The sequence below is a fragment of the Armigeres subalbatus genome, chromosome 1, assembly GCF_024139115.2.
Source record: "Armigeres subalbatus isolate Guangzhou_Male chromosome 1, GZ_Asu_2, whole genome shotgun sequence".
Lineage (NCBI taxonomy): Eukaryota > Metazoa > Arthropoda > Insecta > Diptera > Culicidae > Armigeres > Armigeres subalbatus.
In genome coordinates, this window is record NC_085139.1 from 247,449,222 (window position 1) to 247,475,634 (window position 26,413).

The 26,413-nt window shown below is 45.6% G+C and overlaps 1 protein-coding gene across 17 annotated transcripts in view; it reads left to right on the forward strand.

The window, feature by feature from the left end:
- The window catches only part of LOC134206396 (neurobeachin), a 486,080-nt gene that overhangs the window by 449,056 nt on the left and 10,611 nt on the right, over nt 1–26,413 (forward strand). For 9 of the 17 annotated variants that reach the window (XM_062682098.1, XM_062682101.1, XM_062682099.1 and 6 more), the window contains 6 exons: nt 17,237–17,458; nt 17,707–20,446; nt 20,508–20,848; nt 20,908–21,004; nt 21,075–21,271; nt 21,338–21,489. In XM_062682098.1, the coding sequence (XP_062538082.1) occupies nt 17,237–17,458; nt 17,707–20,446; nt 20,508–20,848; nt 20,908–21,004; nt 21,075–21,271; nt 21,338–21,489 (3,749 nt within the window). The remainder of the gene's footprint in view (nt 1–17,236; nt 17,459–17,706; nt 20,447–20,507; nt 20,849–20,907; nt 21,005–21,074; nt 21,272–21,337; nt 21,490–26,413) is intronic. The other 8 variants (XM_062682103.1, XM_062682104.1, XM_062682105.1 and 5 more) reach the window with 1 other exon arrangement.

Genomic DNA, 26,413 nt, shown 5'->3' on the forward strand with positions numbered 1-26,413 from the left:
GTTTTAATCGACGGTAAATTCTTCTCCAATATCACGAAGGTACGCACTTACCGCAGTGCGAATATTGAATCCGACCACTACCTCGTTGCAGTATGTCTGCGCTCAAAACTCTCGACGGTGTACAACACGCGTCGGAGTCGTCCGCCGCGGCTAAACAATGGGCGGCTACAAGACGGTAGACTAGCCCAAAACTACGCACAGAAGCTGGAAGTGGCACTTCCAACGGAGGGGCAGATAGGCGCAGCTTCTCTTGAAGATGGCTAGAGAGATATTCGATCCACCATTGGCTGTACCTAGGCACGGTGCCACCGAATCAGAGAGACGACTGGACTGGTATGACGGCGAATGTGAGCAGTTAGTTGAGGAGAAGAATGCAGAATGGGCGAGATTGCTGCAACACCGCACGAGGGCCAACGAGGCACGATACAAACGAAATCCATAAGGAGATCGGCCGGCTGTAAAACAACAAAGCCCCTGGAGTTGACCAACTACCAGGAGAGCTGTTTAAACACGGTGGCGAGGCACTGGCTAGAGCGCTGCACTGGGTGATTACCAAGGTTTGAGAGGATGAGGTTCTGCCGCAGGAGTGGATGGAAGGTGTCGTGTGTCCCATCTACAAAAAGGGCGATAAGCATGATTGTAGCAACTACCGCGCAATCACATTGCTGAACGCGCCTACAAGGTACTCTCCCAAATGTTATGCCGCCGACTAAAACCAATTGCAAGAGAGTTCGTGGGGCAGTAACAGGCGGAATTTATGGGTGAACGCTCTACCACAGACCAGGTGTTTGCCATACGTCAGGTATTGCAGAAGTGCCGCGAATACATCGTGCCCACACATCATCTATTTATCGACTTCAAAGCCGCATATGATACAATCGATCGGGACCAGCTATGGCAGCTAATGCACGAACACGGATTTCCGGATAAACTGACACGGTTGATCAAGGCGACGATGGATCGGGTGATGTGCGTAGTTCGAGCTTCAGGGGCATTCTCGAGTCCCTTCGAAACGCGTAAAGTTTGACGGCAAGGTGATGGCCTTTCGTGTCTGCTATTCAACATCGCTTTGGAGGGAGTAATACGAAGGGCAGGGATTGACAAGAGTGGTACGATTTTCATGGAGTCCGTCCAGTTATTTGGTTTCGCCGACGACAGCGAAGCTCAACGGATTGGACTAGTCATCAACACGTCGAAGACGAAGTACATGATAGGAAGAGGCTCAAGAGAGGTCAATGTAAGCCACCCACCACGAGTTTCTATCGTTGGTGACGAAATCAAGGTGGTTGAAGAATTCGTGTACTTGGGCTCACTGGTGACCGCCGATAACGATACCAGCAGAGAGAAAGAGACGCATAATGGCTGGAAATCGTACGTATTTTGAACCCCGCAAAACGCTCCGATCGAATAGAGTTCGTCGCCGTTCCAAACTGACTACCTATCTACAAAACGATTACTAGACCGGTAGTTCTCTACGGACACGAAATCTGGACGATGTTCGTGGAGGACCAACGCACACTAGGAGTTTTCGAAAGGAAAGTGCTGCGTACTATTTATGGCTGGGTGCAGATGGCGGACGGTACGTGGAGGAGGCGAATGAACCACGAGTTGCATGAGCTGCTGGGAGAACCAACCAAAGCAACCAACTATCGTTCACACCGCGAAAATCGGTAGACTTCGGTAGGCCGGGCACGTAGCCAGAATGTCAGACAGTAACCCGGTGCAAATGGTTCTCGACAACGATCCGACGGGAACAAGAAAGCGAGGTGCACAGCGGGCAAGGTGGATCGATCAGGTGGAGGACGATTTGCGGACCCTCCGCAGACTGCGTGGTTGACGAAGTGCAGCCAGGGACCGAGCTGAATGGCGAAGACTTTTATGTGCAGCACAGGCCACTCCGGCCTTAGTCTGGTAATAAATAAATAAATGGGTAAAGAGTATCATAATACAAATCCATAAGTTTGGTTCACATTGAAAGCTCTCAATTAACAACTGTGGAAGTATATCCTGAGCCCTAAGTTGAGAGTTTGGATTATTCTCACAGTTTGTGCATTAAACATAAACTGAATTAAGTTCACTTGTTTGTACAATCCCATTTAATTCCACCACTTAATTGCACCTTGACAGATACGTATTTCGACCTCAACAATAAGGTCGTCTTCATTATCTCGTACTTGAATCGACTGAATTAAGTTGAAAACCGGAATAAGGGACTAGTAGGATCTAATAGATTGTTTCCCTACTATCCCGATCTTACAAACTGAAAATGCCAACTCGTCCAAGATTTCTCCAGGTCAAGACGTTTTCTATTCGCCACAACCCAAGATATTCAACTAACCCCTGCCAAAATCGCCACTGATGGATTAACCCTGGCGTCTAAGGATGATAACGAACGAACAAAGCATCCACTATTCCCTGGGTAGTCGGAGTACCGGTAGAATGAACTTGATGACCTCACCGATACGACCGGGTCGACCCCGGCACTGAGTGGACGAGGATTCACCAAACAAGTCCAGATCCCCCAAAGATCGAGAATCCCCTCTCACCATACTGGGTCTGAGGAACACCCCCTAGCAGCACATACTTCTTCTTCTTCTTATTGGCATTACGTCCCCACACTGGGACAGAGCCGCCTCGCAGCTTAGTATTCATTAAGCACTTCCACAGTTATTAACTGCGAGGTTTCTAAGCCAGGTTACCATTTTTGCATTCGTATATCATGAGGCTATCACGATGATACTTTTATGCCCATGGAAGTCGAGACAATTTCCAATCCGAAAATTACCTAGACCGGCACCGGGAATTGAACCCGTCCTCAGCATGGTCTTGCTTTGTAGCCGCGCGTCTTACCACACGGCCAAGGAGAGCCCAGCACACATACTACGTATATGTTATTGCAACTCACATGTGACCAGATTTAGTCGCAATTAAGTTGATGCAACCATTTTTGTCTAACTTGTGCTGCTTGGGCCCTTTGGTTCAAGGGTGTAAACGGGACACCCATTTTTTCCCCGACGGACGGCAAGGGGTTCAAGTTATCGAGGTGCAACGAATCAGCCAAACAGAACAACCCATTAACAGTTATTGTTATACCTTCAGGGGGTCAATCGAATCTCTCTGGACTCCACGGACCGCTCTCTCGTAGAAAATTATTGTTGGGTCACAAATGTAGGCTCGATTATCCGGCATTCCGCGGCGATCGGGTCCTTCAGGAAAACCCGTATGGCGTACGCTCACAGTTGTCAGAGTCCGTCTCCGCGGTAGCTTTCCAGTCAGTGTGGTAAACGTTTACGTACCCTACGGCTCGCAACCGGGCATCAAAAGAAAGATGGGTATCATTATCAACGATTCGCTTTTCCTTATCCTCTTTAGGGACATCCTGGTCTGGAACACTTCCAGGTCGGACTTCCGAGGCATTCTCGCTTAACTTTTCAGAAGGACCTAAATAACTTTTTTTTTCATGATTTAATTTGAGTTCTGCAATCAAAAGCTCATGAAAAATGTTACTTAGGTCCTTTTGATAAGTTAAGCGAGCATTGCTCCTCTGAAATCATTCGAGACGGCAGACCTGGAGCCTTTCATTTTCTCGAAGCTGCTGTGGCCTTTATCGCCACTACATACCCATCAAGTGAACCGATCCTAAGACTGACCGAATCATCCAGCGTAATTTCTGCGTTCTAAAGCAAGCAGCCTAACATTTCCTGGATCCCATTTCATATTTGTAGTTTTGTGTTGTGAGGCCACTTCAGTATGGTGGGATAAATCAGGAACCTTTATTGTTATGTATGACCGTATTAGGCTTGGAATCGCCAGGATATATACCGACTGCCTTTTCTGATAGGGAATGCCTTACGTGGGCATTGGTGTGTTTTGACAGTGTATGTTCAGTGGTTTGTGCTGGGAGTGTGACTATTGTGGGTGTCTCTTTCTGCATCCGTCTCTATTATTAGAGACGGTGTGCGTTTAAGTGTTTGCATTATTGAAGCACGCGCGCTTATGACCTGGCTAGGGTTGGTTGTATGCGTTTGAGGGCAGATATGCCCCCCTCCTTTGTCCATTCGCATACCTGACTACAGCGCTCAGATTAAGTTGATGTTGGTAGCAGACGATGTCACGCTAAGACAATTATCGTTGTTACATGCGAATAAATTTGGTATGTATATTTTTGACCAGAGGGTAAGAATTCGACGTATTTGGAGCTCATTTTAACTCCAGACAGCAGCGCAGACTATCTGCATTATTTCCTGACCATTATCAACAATATAGTATCGATCTTCCTCTTCTGTTTGGACGCTTTCTCAGCACTCTCGAGCACTGTTCGGATTGCATCCACTGTCGATACTTCTTTGCGGAATCCAAACTGCATGTTTGACAGTCCACGCTCACCCTCCATACACTTCGTCAGCCTATTGAGGATAATCCTCTCCAGAAGTTTCCTAACTATGTCTATCAGGCACCACCACCTCCATCAGCAAACGAGAGAGGCAGGACTACATCCCCGACCCGCTAAACCGTTTCCATTGCCGCCAAGCCCATCGTCCCTTCGGTACAACCATAAAGTAATGCTTCAAATGGGGGGCAGTGCACAACGCACCCTCGAGGCTAGCTGCGTGTCCTTGCAGCACCGAACATTATGACTCGCTTTCTTAGAAAAACACCATGGTATCGTGCTAGCGCATTGCCGGCTTTCCAGGTGGCCTTACCACGCCCTTTGTCCTCGGAAGTTGGGAAGGGTAGACTTCACGCCTGCTTCCCTCTGCACGACTGGTATCAAGAATGATGATGACGCGTGCACCCCAAAATGACCTCTCTGCGATAGGGCCTATTCGGAAACCCACAGAGGGACTTGCCGACGCGGTGCCTGCCCCAGCCTTGACGAGGACCCCTTTCCGTCCTCGGACTCGGAACCCGCCCGGTTGACCGACGCCGCGAAAGCGACGATATCATGTTGATCTTCGCGCGGCCACTTGTTTGATAAAAGGATCGAGTTCGACCACAGGGCACCGGCATGACCCATGCAGCCGACTCCGAACCCTTGGACCACCTCTTTTTTGCACCTGAACTAGCCATTCCTCGAGTCCACGCGCCACCTTCTGTGTACCTCCGAGACGATTTGGACGATTGCCGATAAAACGGCGTTCCAGCCGACTTCATCTTTACACATCCTCCGAACTAGGTTGTCCGGGGTAGTGTCCAGACCACATCCAGACCGTTTCCTCTGAACGCACACCGGACACTCAGGCGAGGCCGAGTGTCCGAACCGGTGTAGATACTGCCTTAAGCAACCATGGCCTGTAAGGACCAGGGTCAGGTGGAAAGTTATTTCACCATGGCGCCTCTTGACCCACGTACCTATCTCCGGTATCAACAAATGTGTCCATCTTCCCTTAGTGGAACTGTCCTATGCACGCTGTCATTTGACCATTGAGGCCAACCTGACAGTCCTACGGATGCCTCTCGTCCGCGCATTTCGAAGCACTATATGTCTTCACCGATAACGATTTTAATAGGCATCATGCCGGTGATGACGCAAAGTGCATCGTGCGACACTGTACGGTATGCGCTCGCAACTCTTAGGCACATGAGCCTAAACGTACTTTCTAACTTCGTTCTGTAGCTTTTAATACACAGGGCCGTGCCCCAAGCTATGAGTATGAACAGAGCGAACAGTATGAACAGTATGAACAGAGCGACACTAGCCAGAAGTTTGTGCTTGCTTGCATAAACCGCAGAGCTATTGGACATCTTCCGAGACAATGCCACTATAGCTGTGGAGGCACGCTTGCAGGCGTAATTGGAGTGGCTACCAAAGGTGAGCTTATCGTCGATCATTACCCCCAAGAGCTTGATGAAGCGTTCAGAGGTGACCGCGCAGTTGCCTGCCCTTATCACCGTTTGATGCTCCGACTTTCGGTTGTTAACAACAACCACCTCAGTCTTGTGGTGAGCCAGTTCTAACTTCCTGGAACTCATCCACTCCTCCAGAATTGCGATCGAGTGAGCTGCAGTCAACTCCACCTCTTCCTCTTCCACCTCTTCGATTCGCCGTAGACCTCGTCAGCGAAGCCGACGATTACCACGTCCACCGGGAACTTCAACCTCAAGACACCGTCGTACATGACGTTCCATAACACCGGACCCAGTATGGAACCTTGCGGAACCCCTGAGGTTATGTCAACGCACTTCCGACCCGCCTCCGTGTCGTATTATTTTTTATTTATTTATTCAGACTAAGGCCGAAGTGGCCTGTGCGGTATATAAGAGTCTTCTCCATTCGGCTCGGTCCATGGCTACACGTCGCCAACCACGCAGTCTACGGAGGGTCCGCAAGTCATCTTCCACCTGATCGATCCACCTTGCCCGCTGCGCACCTCGCCATCTTGTTCCCGTCGGATCGTTGTCGAGAACCATTTTCACTGGATTTCTGTCCGACAATCTGGCTACGTGCCCGGCCCACCACAGTCTTCCGATTTTTGCGGTGTGAGCGATGAATGGTTCTCCCAGCAGCTCATGCAACTCGTGGTTCATTCGCCTCCTCCACGTACCATCCGCCATCTGCACCCCACCATAGATGGTACGCAGCACTTTCCTTTCGAAAACTCCAATTGCGCGTTGGTCCTCCACGAGCATCGTCCAGGAAAACTACCGGTCTAATAAGCGTTTTGTAGATAGTCAGTTTGGTACGGCGGCGAACTCTATTCGATCGGAGCGTTTTGTGGAGTCAAAAGTTCGTACGACTTCCTGCAATAATGCGTCTCAAAACTTTTCTACTGGTATCGTTATCGGAGGTCACAAATGAGCCCAAGTAACCGAATTATTCAACCACCTCGATTTCGTCACCACCAATACAAAATCATGGTGGATGGCTTACGTTGTCTTCTATTGAGACTCTTCCTATCATGTACTTCGTCTTTGACGTGTTGATGACTAGTCCAATCCCTTTAGCTTCGCTTTTCAGTCTGATATACCTAGGCTTCCTCCATCTTGTTGTACACGTCGAGAAATTTGAGCGCAGACATACCGCAATAAGGTCGGATTCGATATTCGCACTGCTAAACGCATACGTTAGTGATGTTGTAGAAGAATTTACCGTCAATTAGAACGTGGCCATTGGGGATATTCTTGCGGGGGAAGAAAGTGGTTCAGACTACCATTCCGCGGAAGGCTGCAAAGTGTATGCATCGTTGGCCATTGTCGTTCGATACAGTATGCAAACTATCCAGTCCGATGACCGGTCTATACATTTCCTCCCTTCCTACCTGAGCGTTAATGTCGCCGATGACGATTATGACGTCCCGCAGTGGGCATCCATCGTATGTCTGATCCAGCTGCGCATAGGACGCCTTTTTTCTCGTCGTCGGGTCTCCCTTCGTGTGGGCAGTGCACGTTGACGATGGCTGCCACCCAACCACGCATTGGCGCATCTTGCCCAAAACTATGAGACCGGTTCCCAGCTCGTTGGTGGTGTCACAACTTTGGTAGAACGTAGCCGCTCGATGCCCGCTTTTCCACACTTTCTGTCCTGTCCAGCAGATTTTCTGCTACAACGTCGAAGTTGCGGGAATGTAATTCATCGTAGATCATCCTGCCGCAACTTGCGGAGCCTAGCGACTTACAGTTCCATGTTCCAAGCTTCCAATCGTGATCCTTTATTCGTCGCCTAGGTCGTTGCCGATTGTATCGAGTCGTATTATCTTCGGAGCGCCGTCGTGTCAGGTCTGTTTAGTGTCCCACCTAACACCCGGACTTGGGCTTGTACACTTTGAGCGGCACACGGTGGTTTTGGTGGGGCCTCCTTGCGGATATATGCAGCTTTTTATAGGAGTTTAACAGGGCCCCCTGTCAAACCCCACCACATCCTAGGCCCACAACTCGCAGATGGCCTGGGAAGGAATCGTCAAGCCCTCGGACATAATCCCTGCTGTCTCCCTGTATTGTTTTACAATTATGAAAATTCTTGTCTATGGAGCTCCCTAGCTTGGACCTGAGGGTGGCTTTATTTTATTCCCTTTGTAAAGTGCCTCGTATCTTATCTTTCTACGAGAGTGCTTTGAGAATGGGTTGTATGTGCAAAAGAAAGTCTCTCTTTGCTTACTTTCTCTTTCTATTACTACAACACTATACTAAAGTTTACTTCGGATTTCTTGGCAGATATTCACAGACAATAGCTTGGAATAGCGTGCTGAAGTAAAAAGCAACAAAACATCCATAACTAGCCTATTTTTTAGTGAAAGAGAGCGTGAACAAAGAGCGCCTCTCTTTTGCACATATGACCTATTCTCAAAACAATCTAGATATAGTAGTGGAATTTTTCAAAGTATTAACTACTTATTACGTAATTTGTGAACAGTCCCTCATGCTTTTGAGTTCGAGATTCATGTTATTATCGAAACCGGGTGGCATCATATTTTTTGATGATTTTATATAGGCCATCAATTCCCCATCAGCTAAGATCTCCAACTCCTCCGAAAAGTCGTTGGGAGTCTAATGGATGTTATGTTATGGATGGCAGTGGCTTGTATTTTAAAACTTTGATTACTTTCCAGAATGGCTTAACACAGGGTGTTGCTTCCCTGTCAAGACATTGGCACATGTTGTTCACGGGCTGTTCACGGTCGCCGGCAGTCAATTAGGTTCTGCAGCATGACGTCACGAATGAATTCGGTCCTCGCGTAAAATGAACTTTTTTGACAGTTCAGTAGTACTTTCCACTGACTCCGACGAGAACTCCGACAAGGGTCGAGTTCGTGATTGGTTGGCTGCCCCCGAGTCCAACAAGAAGTACTACTAATTTGTCACCAGATTGAGGTTACGTACAGACGCTGCAGAACCTAATATTGTCTTCCAAGCACCTTTGGAACCGGCCCCAGGCGAATCGATGATAGTTTCGCTGGGACAGCCAATGCCGAATAACCACGGAGCCCCCTTTCACCACCACTGGACAATGCTCTGAGCTGAGCTCCTGGTAGACGACCAGCTTCGAGATATGATCGTTCATGTTTGTATGTACCAGTCGATTGTTGAATGGACTCCGGACCAACTCAGTCGAGTGAAGGAATCAGTGCTCAGGATCTTGTTTCGATTGCCGCGACTGTTGGCCCAGGCTTGAAGCTTTGCGTTCAGGTAATGATATCCGACAATGATATACTAACCTTATGCCTACGTGTTAGCTTGATGATGTCCTTCCGAAGGGCGGCTGAGGATCCATCGCTGGCTTTGGCTTAAGTTGAGCAGTACGCTGCAATGCGCGTTATTGTGACTACAGAAGTGGTAACTTCGACACCTACTGCGTCAATAACAGTTGGCTGGAGGCAGTTGATGTTGTAGCGAATAGCGATGGCCACACCACCTCCCCTGGTCGGCAGCTATGGGAAAACTCACTCACTCACACGAACCACGCAGATTTCAAATCCCTATCCATCAGCGAACACACGACTGCAAAATGAATGCTACTCAACCCAACAGCGAACCAACAAACGATTCATACCTACTGAGTGCCTCCCCAGCAGGAATAAGTGAAACCAAAGATAGTGCGAAAGAAAACCGAGAGATGAGGGTAAATTGATGTGTAGTGAGTGCAGCAGAAAATACTGAGTTGGACTCAGAAGATTGATTCAATTTAGACTCAATGATTCGTTTTGCGGGTTGAATCTTTCTGCCAAATCCTCTCTCACCACTCAATTGCGATTTCATTCGTTTACGAACCGAATGTAAACAAATACTCGCCTATGCATTATTTGCTATCTGTGGGAAAGATTCGGTGATGAATTTTGTCTGTTTGTTTTTGGCACGATTCGCTACTAACTGATGCCAAACGGTAGACAATCGAAATCGAATATATTGGAAGGGCTCGTGTACCTTTGTCTAATTTGCGATTGTGTGTAGAGGTGAGTGAAAGATTAACGCTAAATGAACCGATTTTTCCCATACCTGCTGGTCGGCCGATTCTGTCATCTGGTTTTAGGCACAGAGAACAGACATGGTGGTTCGAACCAAATTTCTTGCAAAACATGTGTAAACAATCAAACCAAATCACAATGCCATTGACGACGACATTGCAACTCACAATCTCATTTTGACAACATGATGGCGCACTGTGACATTTTTTTATGACGCTAGTGCTGATTCTGCCCAGAATAACGACGACATTGCAAGTAATTTCAAAATGATCAGTAAAAACTTTCACAACATATTGAGTACTTCAGTGAGCTTCAAAGTCTGTTCTCTGTGTTTTAGATGAGTTTTGATCATGTACGCCACGTCTATTTCATTCTCCTCAAGGAAATCCTTCAGTTAGATTGTTTTACTCTCAGGCGAGCAAGCGTTCCAATTGACCAGGCCCACCCTAGCAGCCAATTTCAATGATGAACAAGCCAGGAGTGAAGGCCTGGTCGAACTGGGTTTTGCGACTACGCAGTCGAGTGGCAAGCTACGAGAAGGGTGACATTGGCATCAGTTGCTCCATTCACTGGTGCCGGTGGTGCTGGAGCTTGAACCGACACAGCTGACGTTGCCAGTCACTTGTGCATTTGTAACGATGGGTGGATTGAAATCGCTCGACCGGGAACCGGGTTGGCCGGATAGTTCACCCCGTTGAATGCAGGAACACGGTTATTTGGTAGCAAGCCTTCTTCCTGATTTCCAGAAACTCCACCAGCTTCGGGCAGCCCTAGGTGGTGGATCTATGATTGCCACCACAGTTGGCGCACTTGCGGACGGCTACCTCCATCTTGTCGCACTGGTCGGTGAGATGGGGGTCGCCACCAGGAGGGTGAAGCGCCTGTCATCCGCAGTACAATGGCATTCTACCCAACATCGTTTTTGGTACTTCTGTTTTTGGTACCCAGTTTCTGGGTGGTATACCCGAATTCAGCTGCTCATTTTGGGTGATTGGTTCGTTCGCAGTTAGTACTTATTATCGGCAATTAACTTTAGTATTAACTAAGGTATATCGAGCCTTTTGTGTTTGTATGGCTTTTTTTTATGTCGAAAAGAAGCCCGTCGATACTTCCGAAGCTTTGTTATTATGCAATCAACGAAATTAAAACAAAAACATTGTACGCCATATTGAACGAATGGTGGGTAGGCGTATTAGCCTTCTCTTCAGTCCCCTGGTCGCCACACTTATTGTAACGTCGAGTCATATGGCCATTCCGGGTGCCACACCCAAAATTATAGCAGTTTATGCACCTTACATCGCGGTGTATACAGGCCTACACTGCTTCCAGCCGACGACGATCTGATGAATTATCCCGACCAGCTTCAAGTCCTTGAAGGTGGTGGACCCTTGCTCTAGATGCAGGGCTGGTAGCGGTAAATGCCGTTCAAAATAGAGAGTTAGTGACCAACGATGACGAAAAGTGACCAAATAGTGACTTTCAGAAGCAGAAAAAGTGACCAATTAGTGACTTTTGTATGAAGTACTAACCAGGTAGTGAGCTGAGTTGCATTCGTATTGTTAATGTGTAACTCGTAGTAGATCGGAAACTAGGGATATCATGTTTTTTTCAAATCCGTATTAGAATGCTATCAGAAATCAAGAGAAGACAAAAATTACAAAATCATGAGGATTACTACTGCTCGTCGTGTGCATCTTCATCGTAACTAGGGAGAGGATGGATCTTAGCAGGGGACAACCGACTTGGCGACACCAGCATAAATACCACAGAGTTGGATATTGAGGAAGGTATTCGTTGGGACATCAAGAGGCTAGCAATATGACCAGGCTTGTAAAATGTCATCTGCATGTCATTTGACTAATTTGCTCATAACTTTCTTTGGAAGCAAAATTTCTTCCATAATTTTGAATGTACTCATAACGCTTGAGTAGGGTTATATTTTGTCCAAGGGTACATTGCTCTAAGTATAACATCAAAGGCTGGAGAGTGAAAACTCTCCAAAATGTCACGTGTCATTTGACATAATGTCATTTGAATGACATTTTGCCTCCCACGCCCCAGATTACATATTTACAGCAAAGTCTCGTTAGACAAAGTTGTAGGCCCATTTAACCGCTATAAGTTCGTCATACAACATGAATTGATAGCTACCTTCTGAAACAAATTCTGGGAAAATTATACAAACGAATGCAAATGACATTTTACAACACTGAATATGACCATGGTAAACCTTATTCCGTAACACACGGGAGCAGGTAACGAGTTACAAGTTGTTACACTAAACCATGCTTATAATTTCAACAACGATTTTGAAGCAAGTTCTACAGCATTGTGGTAATAAAGTTTAACATGAGCTCGAAGTTTTTCGTGAAACTGCAGTTTGTGTATGAAAAAGGCAGAATGAAGTATAAAAAAAATTGCACTGTCTTTTACTATCGATCAAAAAATATTGCCTCGTCAAAATATATTCCCAAAAGTTTCACCATATATAGATGATTCAGCTGAAAGGCAGTATGAAAAGTTCTAGAACGATGTTTTGGATTGAGCTTTCGCTAATTTTTATGTAGTTAGACGGCAGTAGTTTTTCGGCAAAAAAGAAATAAAATGATCTAATCAATTACTAGACAGAGAATTATTTGGAATCACAAAACTTATGAATCTTTATAAGGAAAAATTGTTGATAAAAAAACTTAAAGAATCCAATATTATGATGACATTTTTAAAATACGATTTTTAATAATTAAAAATAACATTTTTAATTGAAACAAATTTAAATACATATAGAGTCCATTTGCCATTTGCTTTTTTCGAGACCCTGATCTCGGTTTCATTAAAAACATTAACTCATATATAACATGAATTTTACCGAACCTAAGTTTCCTAAGTTTCAAGTTTCGTAAAATGTGATCCAAAATCTTGAATTAGATGCAGAAATTGCTTTGGAAAACTCTGAATTTTTTTCAGAAATTTCAGCGGAAGTTGATTTTCTGTGGAAAACCTTGTGAAAATTTCTAGGATTTTTTTCAGAAATTGTGCAGAAAATACTTCAATCCTTGTGAAATCTTTCTCCAGGAGTTCAAACGGAAATTCCAACAGAAATCCGATGGCGAATGTCAGCACAAAAACTTCCGGAAATTCTTTCATACCATAAATTCAAGGCAGAATATTTTGTAGACATTCCTGCTGTCTTTCAGGAATTTCCGCGGAAACTGCACGTCAATTACTATAAAAACTTCTCCGCGAATCTGTGAAAAAGAAAACTCCTTCAAATACAAGCGAATTTTTTCATGAATTACGGTAGAAATCTTTTTGAGAATTTCTGTAGATATTTTTTGGTGATGTCCTAAGAAAAACCTTCCGAAAATTATTTCCCAAATTCAAGGCGGAATTTTTACGGAATTTACAGAAATTACAGTGAAAGTTCCTCTAAGAGAAACAAAGTTAGGAAGCTTTTTAAAACGAAGGTGGATTATTCTCTAGATACAGGCAACTTACCCAACTTAGGAAGTAGTGCGCTGGATTTGCCTAAAGATGCGCTAAACAACGCATCAATTAGTTTGACAGATAAAACTTCGGAAGAAAGTTTGGTTCGGAAGTCCCGATGTCCGAATTCTAATGTGGTGCTACGCCGACAATATCATGCTGTGTGGTTCGTCGTAGAGGGGTTAATCCATCACAAACTAAGAAATATCTCGGAATTATGTCAAAATTGACGTAACCAAAAAATGGATATTCAGAAACGATGAAAAATGACAACAAGTGAAGTTCTTACCCTTATAATGCTTGTTAAACGAGTGCTCAAGAGTATAATGCATTCAATAATGGCTTGGAAATATAAAAAAAATGGGTAAGCATAGACTTCAAATGTGGAGTCCCTTCTCAACGACATTTTGCTATCGAAAACAAAACCCTACGCTCCTTATTTATTAAATTTCCACCCAAAACTAAATCCGCGCGAAGCCTCAACCGTTATGTAAATCCGCATCAAATCCGCGAGAATAGCAAAAACTGCGCCCAAGCTTCGCTGTGTGGTCTGTCTGTGTGTCTCTCTATCCCGAAGCCCATGGTTCGAACCCACTCTGCCTTTCATAAGACGGCCTTGGAGCAATTTTTCAAACTTTATATATTTTGCTAACAGATTTACATTTGGTTTGGTTGATGTTGATAATGGTAGGTACAAATGATTTTTATTTTGAATGTTTTTTTACAAACGGTGATGCGAAAATAGTGACTTTAGTGACCATTTTCCGAAAAATAGTGACTTTAGTGACTTTTGGATGCAAATAGTGACTTTTTAGTGACTAGGGTTAAAAATAGTGACCAAGTCACTAAAAAGTGACTTGCTACCAGCCCTGTAGATGGACCAGGTAAAGCTGGTCTCAATATGTTCGTGCCCTATCGTGGTGAGCGATTTTGTTGACGGCGACAGGTTTGAAGCCACAATCCTCCAGCTCAGCGGTGAGCTTCTTCTCGTCCATGTCGTGGAGCCCAAGCTGTGTTAGCTTTGAGCAGCTTCGTGCCGAGGAGGTCATGAGTGAAAAACTCATACTTGTGGATTTGGACCTCGAAAAACTGGTGATGGTCCTTTTTGACCCTCGCTGCAGAGCCGGACTAGTATCTTGGACTAGCAGACGGCAATCTAGTGTAGACGGAGTAGGCGGTGCCAAGCGAGGCCTGTGAAAAGGCAGCTGCTGCAGGAGTTAGGGAAACGACAAGTGAAGCCAACGATGATTATGGAAGACCCTCTGCCTCTCACCTTCTCGCGGAGAAAAAAGACAAACTTTAAAGGCAACGGTCCAAGTACATAGTCACAAACCAACGGTTCGTGCACGAACTGTTTGCTTCCAAGAAGATTGTTCTGCGATACTACCAGGGGCCTGTAGCATAATCGAAATTTTACTAATAATATTAGTAGAGTAGCTTGTAACTTGTATTTTTCTGTTGCATAATGAATCTACAAGTATGAATTTACAAGACTAATATTACAAGTAAACCGCACTAATAATATTAGTGGAATTTACAAGTAACTGTTGCATAAAGAAAATACAAGTACAAATTATTAGCGTTGGCTTGTAGTTTCTTTTACAAGTATGAATGGTGCTGTAATTTAATTTACAAGTAGCTTTTATTTTATTATTTTAGCCGTGCAAAGTAATTATGCATCGTTTTATTGTTTTTAACGACTTAACAGAGAAAGAAACTATTATTCTAGTTGCTTCAAATTATCATATAATGAAATACTGTGCAATAAGAATAAATTTCTCGTTCCGATATAACACTGAGAATTATAAAACAAAACTACTCAAAAGTGTTTTTTTTTTAGCTCAAATTTGTACTTTGGACCAATAACCCAATTTTAAGTGAAATGAGTTTCCTAACACTTAGTAGTTTAACTTAATCCACTTAAAACATATTAACCAAAGCTGAGTTTAGTTTACCCAAAGTTGACTTTATTCATCTCAAAATTGAGAATATATTAATTTACTGAAATTTATATTATTGTTTTATTGTAGTATTATTGTATTATAATACTAAATAATCTCATTTAAGACCATGCATATTGATTTATGTTTAACAACAATCATGGGAAACAAAAGAAAAACGGAAAAACTACCTAAATTCTGAGTAGAATTTATTACGATATTTTCATCAGTTAGTAATTTGAACTAAAAAAGAAATCGTCCAAATTTCATAATCGAATTAGAAGCAAAACCTAAACCCGCATAAGTCTCACAATACACGTAAATTAAACCCTCTTCAAAAACCCACAACAAACAAGTCTAGCGGGATTCCATTTGTCATGGAGCATACGTTCGCGTAACTTACAAATCGCCTTAATTAAAACTTAAGTCAATCCCAAAGACCACGTAAAATCGACTCCAGTGTGCATTACATTAGCTTCGTTAAATGCCAATACCACGAAGCCGGCTTAAACCACGGAATCAATAAATTTACAGAGTGTTCCGTGGATACCTATCGCAGTCAAAATATATATTCTATCCACAAATTTTCAAACAAACGTAAACAAATCGTTTACCTCCGCATTGACAGTGAACTGTCGGATGAATTTTGACAGGTAAATGAACCTGACGGACTTGTAATTTCAACCTTACTAATAATACAAGTACTAATATTATTAGTTGGCAAAACATTATTATGCGACGCAAATTACAAGTACTTGTAATTTGTTGACTTGTAACTTGTAACTTGTAGCTAATATTATTAGTCTGATTATGCTACAGGGCCCAGGCAGAGGAGATCTTAGAGGATTCCATCTACCATTTTGACTCAAATCCCCAACATGACTCATATTCCGAACACTGGCGTTTTAGCGTTTTTCTAGGTACTAAAATTTAAAACTTTCATCGGTTTTCCGTATGGAGGACCAATATTATAAACGAATTCAAGATCCTATGGAATGAACTACGCGAATAATGTTGAAATGCGACTGTTCGTAATATGATATGAGTCATGTTTGGAATTTGCCTCCAAACGGTGCCCGGCAATAACAATCGTTGTTTGATTTTCATTTAAAATTTTCGGTGCTGTCACATTATACCATGTATGATTCGCGACTACGAAGGTAAATGCTTCACGCACAGTCTGACAGTTCCTTATGGGATTTTACTGTGGAGGAACAAGAATGGGTGATTGGCGGCCATGTTTCACGCACAGTCTGACAGATAGCAATGAGATTTTCCCATAAGAGTGAGTAGAGGCATTACTTTCGTATTCGCGAATAGGCGTTTCATTTCTATGGGTAAACGCCCCCTCCCGCTTTGAGCTTAATGAGCTCCAGTGAGCATGGCAGTGATCCGTTAGCCGTTTGCATTTTCTAAGACGAAAAATGTCTGATCACGCCTTCCTTAGGACGGACAAGAAATAAAGAAAAGCAATAGGTCCCAGCTTATATGTTGTTGTGTTTGTTTATTATAGTGATTTTTTTAAGGAAAAAAAGTTCAACACTTTGGATTTTGCATTGACATTTTGCTCCCAGCCAGCAAAAAAAGTTCCGGACTTTAATCATTTTTCTCTGTAGTTTATAATCTCAAACATGCCTGTTGCTTGCTCTTCAAACTACCTACTATTGATTCTTGTACAATGACTAACTAATCTCTATACCGCAAAGTTAGAATTGTTAAACAACTCAATTCATAAAAATAAGTTTCATTCTTAAATATGTTCTACCGTTAACATTAGTTTAAACAACTTTTAACTGTTCATTTAACTTGATTTGCTATTTGTAACTGCATGATTACTTTTAATTTTCTTTCAACGTCTTCTAACTGTGACGGGTTTGTATAAACAAAATAATTTCCTACGACAACCTAACGAAGGCCACGACCTCCCGTCGTGCATCATCGGTTTATGGGTCTCCGACATCGCCAAAGGGCAGCCTCCATGGTAACGACAATGGTAACAACATCAACAACAATACTCCCACTAACACAAGGTATCCGGCCACTACTACCACAGTCACAACCTCTAGCATAAGTACGATCGGCGCTCAACCTCTATCGCCGACGAAATCCCCTTCGAAGCAACAAGCCCAGCCCAAGGTATGCGATGCTTTGATTGTTCCCGTTGATTCTTCACGTTCGCTTGTTGCCACGTAGTTTATCGTTGTCGCTTGCAACCACCGTATCCATATTTTGTCTTACTCACAGCTTCCTCATCCGATCACGCATCATCGTTCGTTCACCTCGATTACCGTTTGGATCCACAAAACCACCTGCGTGTACCATTTCTTCCTCAACAGTGTGCCATATTTGGAATCCACTAACGAGTTCTCAATTTCTATTCACAGAGCGTTGATTCGGATGCTGCGTCCCTCAATCTCAACTCCACGGAGAATGATGCGCCGGAGGTGGAAACCTCCAGCGAGATCATGGCCGACGACAACAAGCCGACCAACTCCAACGACGAGAGCTGGACCGACGTCAACCTAAACGACGAAGGACCAACGGAGACGACGATTGTGCCACCCGGTAGCAAGTCACTGATGCGCGGTGCCGATATTTCCGGCCAGAACAACTCAGGTGGACAGCTGTCCGGCATCGGGCCGGGAGACCACACGAGCAAACTCGAGTCGGACATTTCGGTTGTTCGCGTTCCCGATAACTACCAATCATCGGCGTCGGCGACTCGCGGTCGTCCAGAAGATCTGAACCTGAAAGCCCCATTTGTCGGACAGATCCCGATGGCCATCCCCTCTAGGGAAGCCAGTTTGACCCAAAAGTTGGAGATCGCGCTAGGACCGGTCTGTCCGTTACTACGCGAAATCATGGTAGACTTCGCCCCGTTCCTGTCCAAGACCCTAGTCGGATCGCACGGCCAAGAACTGCTAATGGAAGGCAAAGGACTGACCACCTTCAAAAATAGTCACTCCGTTGTTGAGCTCGTTATGTTACTGTGCTCGCAAGAGTGGCAAAACAGCTTGCAGAAGCATGCCGGATTGGCGTTCATTGAGCTGATCAACGAAGGCCGACTACTGTCGCACGCGATGAAGGACCACATCGTCCGAGTCGCCAACGAAGCGGAGTTCATTCTCAATCGAATGCGTGCCGACGATGTTCTAAAACACGCGGACTTTGAATCCCAGTGCGCTCAAACCCTCCTGGAGCGACGCGAAGAAGAACGAATGTGTGATCACTTGATCACGGCTGCCCGGAGGCGCGACAACGTGATCGCCAGCCGGCTGCTTGAGAAAGTTAGGAACATTATGGGTAACCGGCACGGAGCGTGGGGTGACAGCAGTGGGGCTTACCAGAAGCAGATCTTCTGGAAACTGGACGCCTGGGAAGATGACGCACGGCGAAGGAAACGAATGGTGCAGAATCCGCGGGGGTCGAGTCATCCACAGGCAACCCTCAAAGCGTCTCTGGAAAACGGCGCAAGCGAGGAAGGTAGAGAGTCTTCGCGAGATGAAATCTACTCGCAAATAGCGGTACCCCGTTCGCAGCAGCCCGATCTACTGGACGATTCTGAACTGTTGATCGAAGATCGCGAACTGGACCTGGATCTTACTGGTCCGGTTAACATAAGCACCAAAGCGAAGCTGATTGCGCCTGGTTTGGTGGCACCCGGAACGATGTCAATTACCTCGACAGAAATGTATTTCGAAGTCGACGAAGAAAACCCTGAGTTCCAGGGTATCGACCAAGAGGTCCTTAAATACTGTGATCATCTACACGGCAAGTGGTACTTCTCCGAAATTCGAGCGATCTTCTCCCGTCGATATTTGTTACAAAATGTGGCTTTAGAAATATTCCTTGCCAGCAGGACCTCAATCCTGTTTGCCTTCCCCGATCAACACACGGTTAAAAAAGTAATCAAAGCTCTACCACGCGTTGGCGTCGGTATCAAGTACGGCATTCCGCAAACGCGCCGCGCATCAATGATGTCTCCAAGGCAGCTGATGCGCAACTCCAATATGACCCAAAAGTGGCAACGGCGAGAAATTTCCAACTTTGAGTATCTGATGTTCCTGAACACGATCGCCGGTCGAACCTACAATGACCTAAATCAGTACCCGGTGTTCCCTTGGGTGCTCACCAACTACGAATCTCGGGAACTGGATCTCAGCCAACCATCCAACTATCGAGATCTGTCGAAACCGATCGGAGCACTTAATCCTTCTAGGCGTGAGTACTTTGAGGAGCGATACGAGGGTTGGGACACTCCTGGAATCCCTCCGTTCCATTACGGTACCCACTATTCCACATCAGCGTTCGTGCTGAACTGGTTGATCCGGATGGAACCCTTCACAACCATGTTCCTAGCGCTACAGGGCGGTAAATTCGATCACCCCGATCGACTATTCTCCTCGATCGCACTCTCGTGGAAAAACTGTCAGCGAGACACCTCTGACGTCAAAGAACTCATTCCCGAATGGTACTTCCTGCCGGAGATGTTCTACAACTCATCCGACTACCGACTTGGTCAACGTGAAGACGGCAATCTGGTCAGCGATGTTGAACTACCTCCATGGTCCAAAACCCCAGAAGAGTTCGTTCGCATCAACCGGATGGCTCTGGAGTCTGAATTCGTATCCTGTCAATTACACCAATGGATCGATCTGATCTTCGGCTACAAGCAACGAGGACCGGAAGCGATGCGTGCCACCAACGTATTCTACTATCTGACATACGAGGGCAGCGTCGATCTGGACACGATAACCGATCCAGTTACCCGTGAAGCCATAGAAAATCAAATCAGAAACTTTGGCCAAACTCCGAGCCTTCTGCTGATGGAACCGCATCCTCCGCGAAGTTCAGCCATGCACCTGTCGCCGATGATGTTCAACACAATGCCCGACGACGTCTGCATGTCGCTCAAGTTCCACCTGAACTCGCCGATCATCCACATATCGGCCAACACGTACCCACAGCTGCCACTGCCTTCGGTTGTGACCGTCACGGCGGGTCATCAGTTCGCCGTCAACCGCTGGAACTGCCAGTACACCGCCAGCATCCAGAGCCCCAGCTATGCCGAATCGTCCCAGAACGTCAATGCCAACCTGCCGCTGACGATGGATCCTTTACTTTGTGAGTATCTTTGTCGTGTTTCCAATGAAGATCGTCAAGTAAGCTCCGATTTATTCCACAGCCCAAATCAACGGCCACAACAACAGCCAACAGCAGAACCGTCGCCATTTAGGGGACAACTTCAGTCAAAAGCTGCGCATCAAGTCGAACTGCTACGTGACCACGGTGGACAGCCGGTTCCTGATTGCGTGTGGCTTTTGGGACAACAGTTTCCGCGTGTTTTCAACCGAGACGGCAAAAATCGTCCAAATCATCTTCGGTCACTTTGACGTGGTAACGTGTCTGTCCCGGTCCGAGTGCAATATCACATCGGATTGTTACATTGCGTCCGGATCGGCCGACTGTACCATTCTGCTGTGGCACTGGAACGCCCGAACGCAGAGCATCGTAGGCGAAGGAGAGGTGAGTGACGGTCGGAATGGTTTTGAGGCAAAATTATTTATGTTGGTCTTTTTTTGCAGATTCCAACGCCTCGGGCAACACTTACCGGACATGAAACGTCTGTGACATCGGTTGTGATTAGTGCAGAGTTGGGACTGGTGGTTTCCGGGTCAATCAGTGAGTATCTTTTGGGGCAATTGGGGAGGACTTTGCAGATATTTAACGGTTTCCTAATTCTCAACCGCAGATGGACCTGTCCTTGTTCACACGACCTTCGGAGATCTGCTGCGTTCGCTAGAGGCTCCAACGGATTTCATCTCACCGGAGAACATCACCCTTTCGCGGGAAGGTTTCATCGTCGTTAACTACGATGAAGGAAACGTAGCCGCGTACACGATCAACGGCAAGTTGCTACGACACGAGTCCCACAACGACAATCTGCAGGTATGTTAAAACGTTGACTCTTCACGATCCACGGGACCCATTTTTATAATTTGAAACGATTTGCAGTGCATGCTGCTTTCACGAGACGGAGAGTATCTAATGACGGCCGGCAACAAAGGAATCGTAGAGGTTTGGAGGACATTCAACCTGGCTCCGCTGTATGCCTTCCCGGCTTGCAACAGCGGAATTCGATCGCTGGCTCTAACGCACGATCAAAAGTAAGTGAAAAATATTGAACTTATGAAGCATGTCTTTCGACATATCACAAGACTTTTTATATTGATGTAATTGTTTGTTGGGGTTTCTCTAGCGTCAAGTATCGTTGATGGGCTAAACTCTGTCTTCTCTGGTGTTTTTCGCTCTGTAGCGATGCGGTAGAACTTCGTTAACGCTAAAATAACAGAAGTTAGCGCTCTCGATGCATGCGGGATCACTTTTATTTAAAAAAAAAGTCCCCATAACATGTTTGTAGTGCGTTGGAAGTAGCACCAATGACAAAATCTTCTTAAACCTATCGAATGCGGACTCGACTAGCTGATCTGCTCATGTAGCTGATCTAAGAGGACAACGGCCTACGGATAGTAAATTTCGCTGCTGCCAGAGGGATGGCCATCAGTAGCACCAACTTTGCACACAAAAAAAATATCCGAAAGAACACCTAGAGAGACTATTCCAACCAGATAGACCATGCTCTAGGCAGCAGGGACTGTGTCTAAGGGCTTGACGACCTCTCCTTATGGCCACTGCGAGTTAGGGGGCCTGCCTAGGATGTGATGGGGTTTGACAATGGGCTCTGTTAAACCTCTACAAAAACTGCATATATCCGTAAGCAGGTCCTGTCAAAGCGACCGTGCGCCGCTCAAAGTACACTAGCCCAGCCCAGGAGCATCGATAACGGCAACGTCAACGGACACGAGCGGAAATCGAGATATACAACGAATCTTAGGGTTGACAGATGTGTCATTCCACTCCTTGAGTAAAGCCGGGTCACAGCTGCCGTCCGTCCCGTAAAACCGTGACAGGCCTTTTGGTGCACGCCGTCCCAATCCAGCCGTCTGGCTTAACCAACCAGATAGGAGTAGGACCAGTTGATTCCTTTCTGGGTTACGTCGATCCGGCTCTGAACATCTCTCGTTAAGTAAGTTCTACATCAACATTTCCTTTTCTATCCCTAGTTACGGTAAAGATGGGCGTGGCCGGGAGTAGTAATCCTCATGCTTATGCCATTTTTATCTTAGATTGGAATCAAGGGTAACTCCCCACCTTGATTTCCGATAGCAATCTGGATAAGGATTCCATAAGAAACATGAGTATCACTAGTGTCCAATCTACGAAGTATACCGTAACAACGCTAACGCTAACGCTAACGCTAACGTCGATCCGGCTCTGAACATCGAGGTGTCAACCCCTGCATGACCTCACTGCATCAGCAAAAATAACCATGGGATCAAGAAGGCGACTATTCCAGTTGGGTTCGAGAGCAGCCCTAAAGTGAACCCCTTCGCAAGGAAAGGTTTGTAGAGATCTCCACCCAACGCATCGGGTGCGAGAGAGATGGAGCAGAAGGACACGAGTAGCGAAGTAGTTGTCGTGGAGAGCGATAACGATATGCCAATAGTTGACAAGCAGCAGCACAATACAGTGGAGATAGGGTCGAGTGGCGTCCTGCCGAGCTTGACCGTAGTCATGGTGCAACTCGATGACATTATCGACTTCACCAATGAACGGGGCAATATGTCGAGGGATCTGAAGCTGAACTTGCTCAAGCTTCGCAATTTGGTTCTTGCTGCAAAGCAGGAACAGGAAGTGCTTGCGGCTAGGCTGGAAGGCTGTGGTAAAGCGGAGAAGAGCACACAGACTGCTGCCTTCACCTTCCATAGTACCACAAACAATGCCACATAATGCGTTAGACTTTGCACTCAGCGACAGAGCGGCAGAAAGGAGGGCATACAAGCGAGCCAGGGACTCGCCTGGCATTAAGTGCCATAAACAGAACGCAAAAAGGCATCGGGAGAGCGCAAATTAGGAGAGCGGGCCCATGTAAGGGGCCGTACACATATTACGTAAGCACTCATGGGGGGGGGGGGTCGGTCAATATCTTACGGTCCATATAAATAAAAAAAACATTTGTATGAAAAAAATCTTACATGGGGGGAGGGGGGGTTGAAAAACCTAAAAAAATTGCTTACGTAATAAGTGTACGACCCCTAAGCTGCAAACATGGGCGAACTGCGTAAGAAGAAAACAAGGACGAAACGAGTCAGTCGGCCACCGGAGGAGGGAAGCCAACCCGACCAAGACAACCAGTGGTCGGACGGTCCCTGGCGAACGTTACTGAGAAAACCCAAGATGAAAGCGACAAACGTGCCCGGCGAGAGCCAGGGAGAAAGGTGAAGCACTGCTAATTGAAACGGAGAAAGAGCGCTACGCCGACGTGTTCAAGGCGATGCGCAGCTCCGAGAAACTGGCGGACCTGGGTAAAGAGGTTCGCAGCATAAGGCGGACGAGAGCGGGCGAGATGATCCTTGTCTTAAGAAAGGGCTCACAGGCGAACGGTACCTCATATGGAGCGCTAGCCCAGGAAGTCCTAGGCGAGAGTGTTGAAGTGACTCTCTAATGTAAGCAGCTAGACTAGGTCACGACATCGGAAGAGATCGCCTCGGCCATCATGGACCAAGGTGGAGTGGTGGTAGCAAAGGTGTCTATCCGCCTGCGAAGAGGACCGCAGGGGACGCAGATTGCCACGGTGAAGTTACCGGCCACCGACGCTAACAAGGTAATCAAAGTTGGTAAGCTGAAAGTTGGCTGGTCAGTATGCCTCTACCAACCACAGGTAGTCGATAAGTACTTCCGCTGCCTCGAAGCGAGACACAAATCGTGGGTGTGCAAATGGCCGGATAGTAGTAACCTATGTAGAGTAGAGTGGGGCAAGAGTACGCACTTAGTTTTCAATCGATCATGTGGCCCTTATGAAGCAAGCTTCTGCATATCAAATCAGTGTCGATGATTCATATACTCTTCCTTTATGTTACCCAGTGGAAAAAATGTTGAAATTATTGAGATTCGTTTTAGTAGAACCCTTATTGCAAGACAAGTGAAAAACGCACTCTTACCCCACCGGTGGGGTAAAAGTGCGCATCGGGTGGGGTAAGAGTACGCATTTATCCAATCATGTGCTTTAAGTACAGTCCCATCCCGATTTTGGCAACACCCGTTTTTGTCTACCCCCGATTTTGGCAACACCCGTTTTTGGCAACATTTTCTTCCCGATTTTGGCAACAACATCGAAAATATTTTTTTTATTACTTTTTAGAGCTAAAACCTTTTCATTAATATCTAATAGGATAAACAAAACCAAAAGTGAATGTCATTAGGGTTTATATGCGTATTATGGGCTCTGTACGAATAGTGGGCACTTCCACTGAATTAATGAACCACCACTCGTATTACCGCTCATTACAAACAATGTCTATTGAAACTTTTCTGCTCTTTTTATTCACGTTTTCCATGTCCCTATTCACACTACCCTAATCTAACCAGCCCACCGTAGAATGTCGTATTTTTTGGCTTCTCACTGATTATGTCGTCGATAAGCTGACTCACACCGTTGTACATAGTACAACATCTATTAAGCGAAGCCCGCTGTTTACATCACAATGCAACCGATACTGCATGAGTGATCCAGGAACAAGCAATCCCAGTAGGTTTAATTGCTAGTGATTGGCACATTCGATTTTCCAAATGCACTGTCTAGCCATCAAGTCGTTTTATTCATTACGCGCCGAGAAACTGTCATTTTATCATTTTATCCGTCTTTCTGCTGAATTTCCATATAGAAAATAAGCAACAATTTTATTTCAAAGAATTTTATTGTTTAAAATTTACACAAATTTATCTAGCGGTTAATATCAGAACACTGTTGGCTTTTCCATTTTCCTAATGTGTCAATTGCATAACGAGCCTTTTGATTCCAGCATGCTTGCCAACAGTTCAACAGTAATTGTAAGAGTTTGGTAACATGTAATCGTAAGGCTCTCAGCAGGCATTAAAAAAATCAGATCATGAGAAAAGATCGGGTTAAACTTAAACCAACTTGATCCTTCTCCGCGGGGCAAGTTATGAGCTTCCTAAGATCTTTGAAATTGGACGTTAGATGATTAACCGTTTAATGGTCTTTAACACTCACCAATGCAATGGAGCCAACGATCGCTCCTACTCGTTTTTTGACATCCATTTGAGTGAGGCAGTTCACTCATTGGCTATGGATGTAGCATAGATTGCAATAGATCAATGCTCACAATGCTCACTCACATTTCCAATTTCTGCTCTCGAGTGTTTTGTTTGTGGTGGCGAAGTATCAGAAGGCGAAGTATCAGAAGGGGCTCCTGTGAAGTTCCCATGAGATCGCTGGTGTAATTCTAGCTGCTTCGATAGGCGAGTGATGCGTCACATTTGGATTTATTATTATGTATTCAGCCTAAGGCCGGAGTGGCCTCTACGGTACATAACAGTCGTCTCCGTCCACTGCTGTACGTTACCTGTCACGCAGTCTACGGAGGGTCCGTAAATCGTCTTCCACCTGATCGATCCACCTTGATCGCTGCAAACCTCGCTTCCTTGTGCCTGTCGGATCGTTGTAGAGAACCATTTTTACTCCAAGTACGCGTTGGTCCTCCACAAGCATAGTACAGATCTCGTACTTACGCTTTCCTGCCACATTGCGTCTTCGAATTTGTCTGCTGATATCGTTATCGGAGGTCAAGTGAGCCCAAGTACACGAATTCTTCAACCACCTTGATTTTGTCGAATAGCCGTTGTCTTCTCTTGAGCCTACTTCGTCTTCAATGTATTAATCACTAGTCCGATCTGCTTTGCTTCCTTCTTCAGTCTGATGTAGGATTCTTCCATCTTTTAAAAGTTATAATAATGAAAGTAGTGTATGGAGAACTGGAGTGCGATGACCTGTAGCGAGCACCAGTAGGTTGACTGCTATCCAGTGTCAGAGGTGGCATGCCGCAAATGTTCCTCCAGCTTCCACTTGGCCACACTATCACTCGTAGTGCGAGGTGCACATAGTGCTCATGGGTCAATCATTGCCGCCTGAAATATTCCTGGTTTGAGTGCTAGGAGACCGATTTGTGC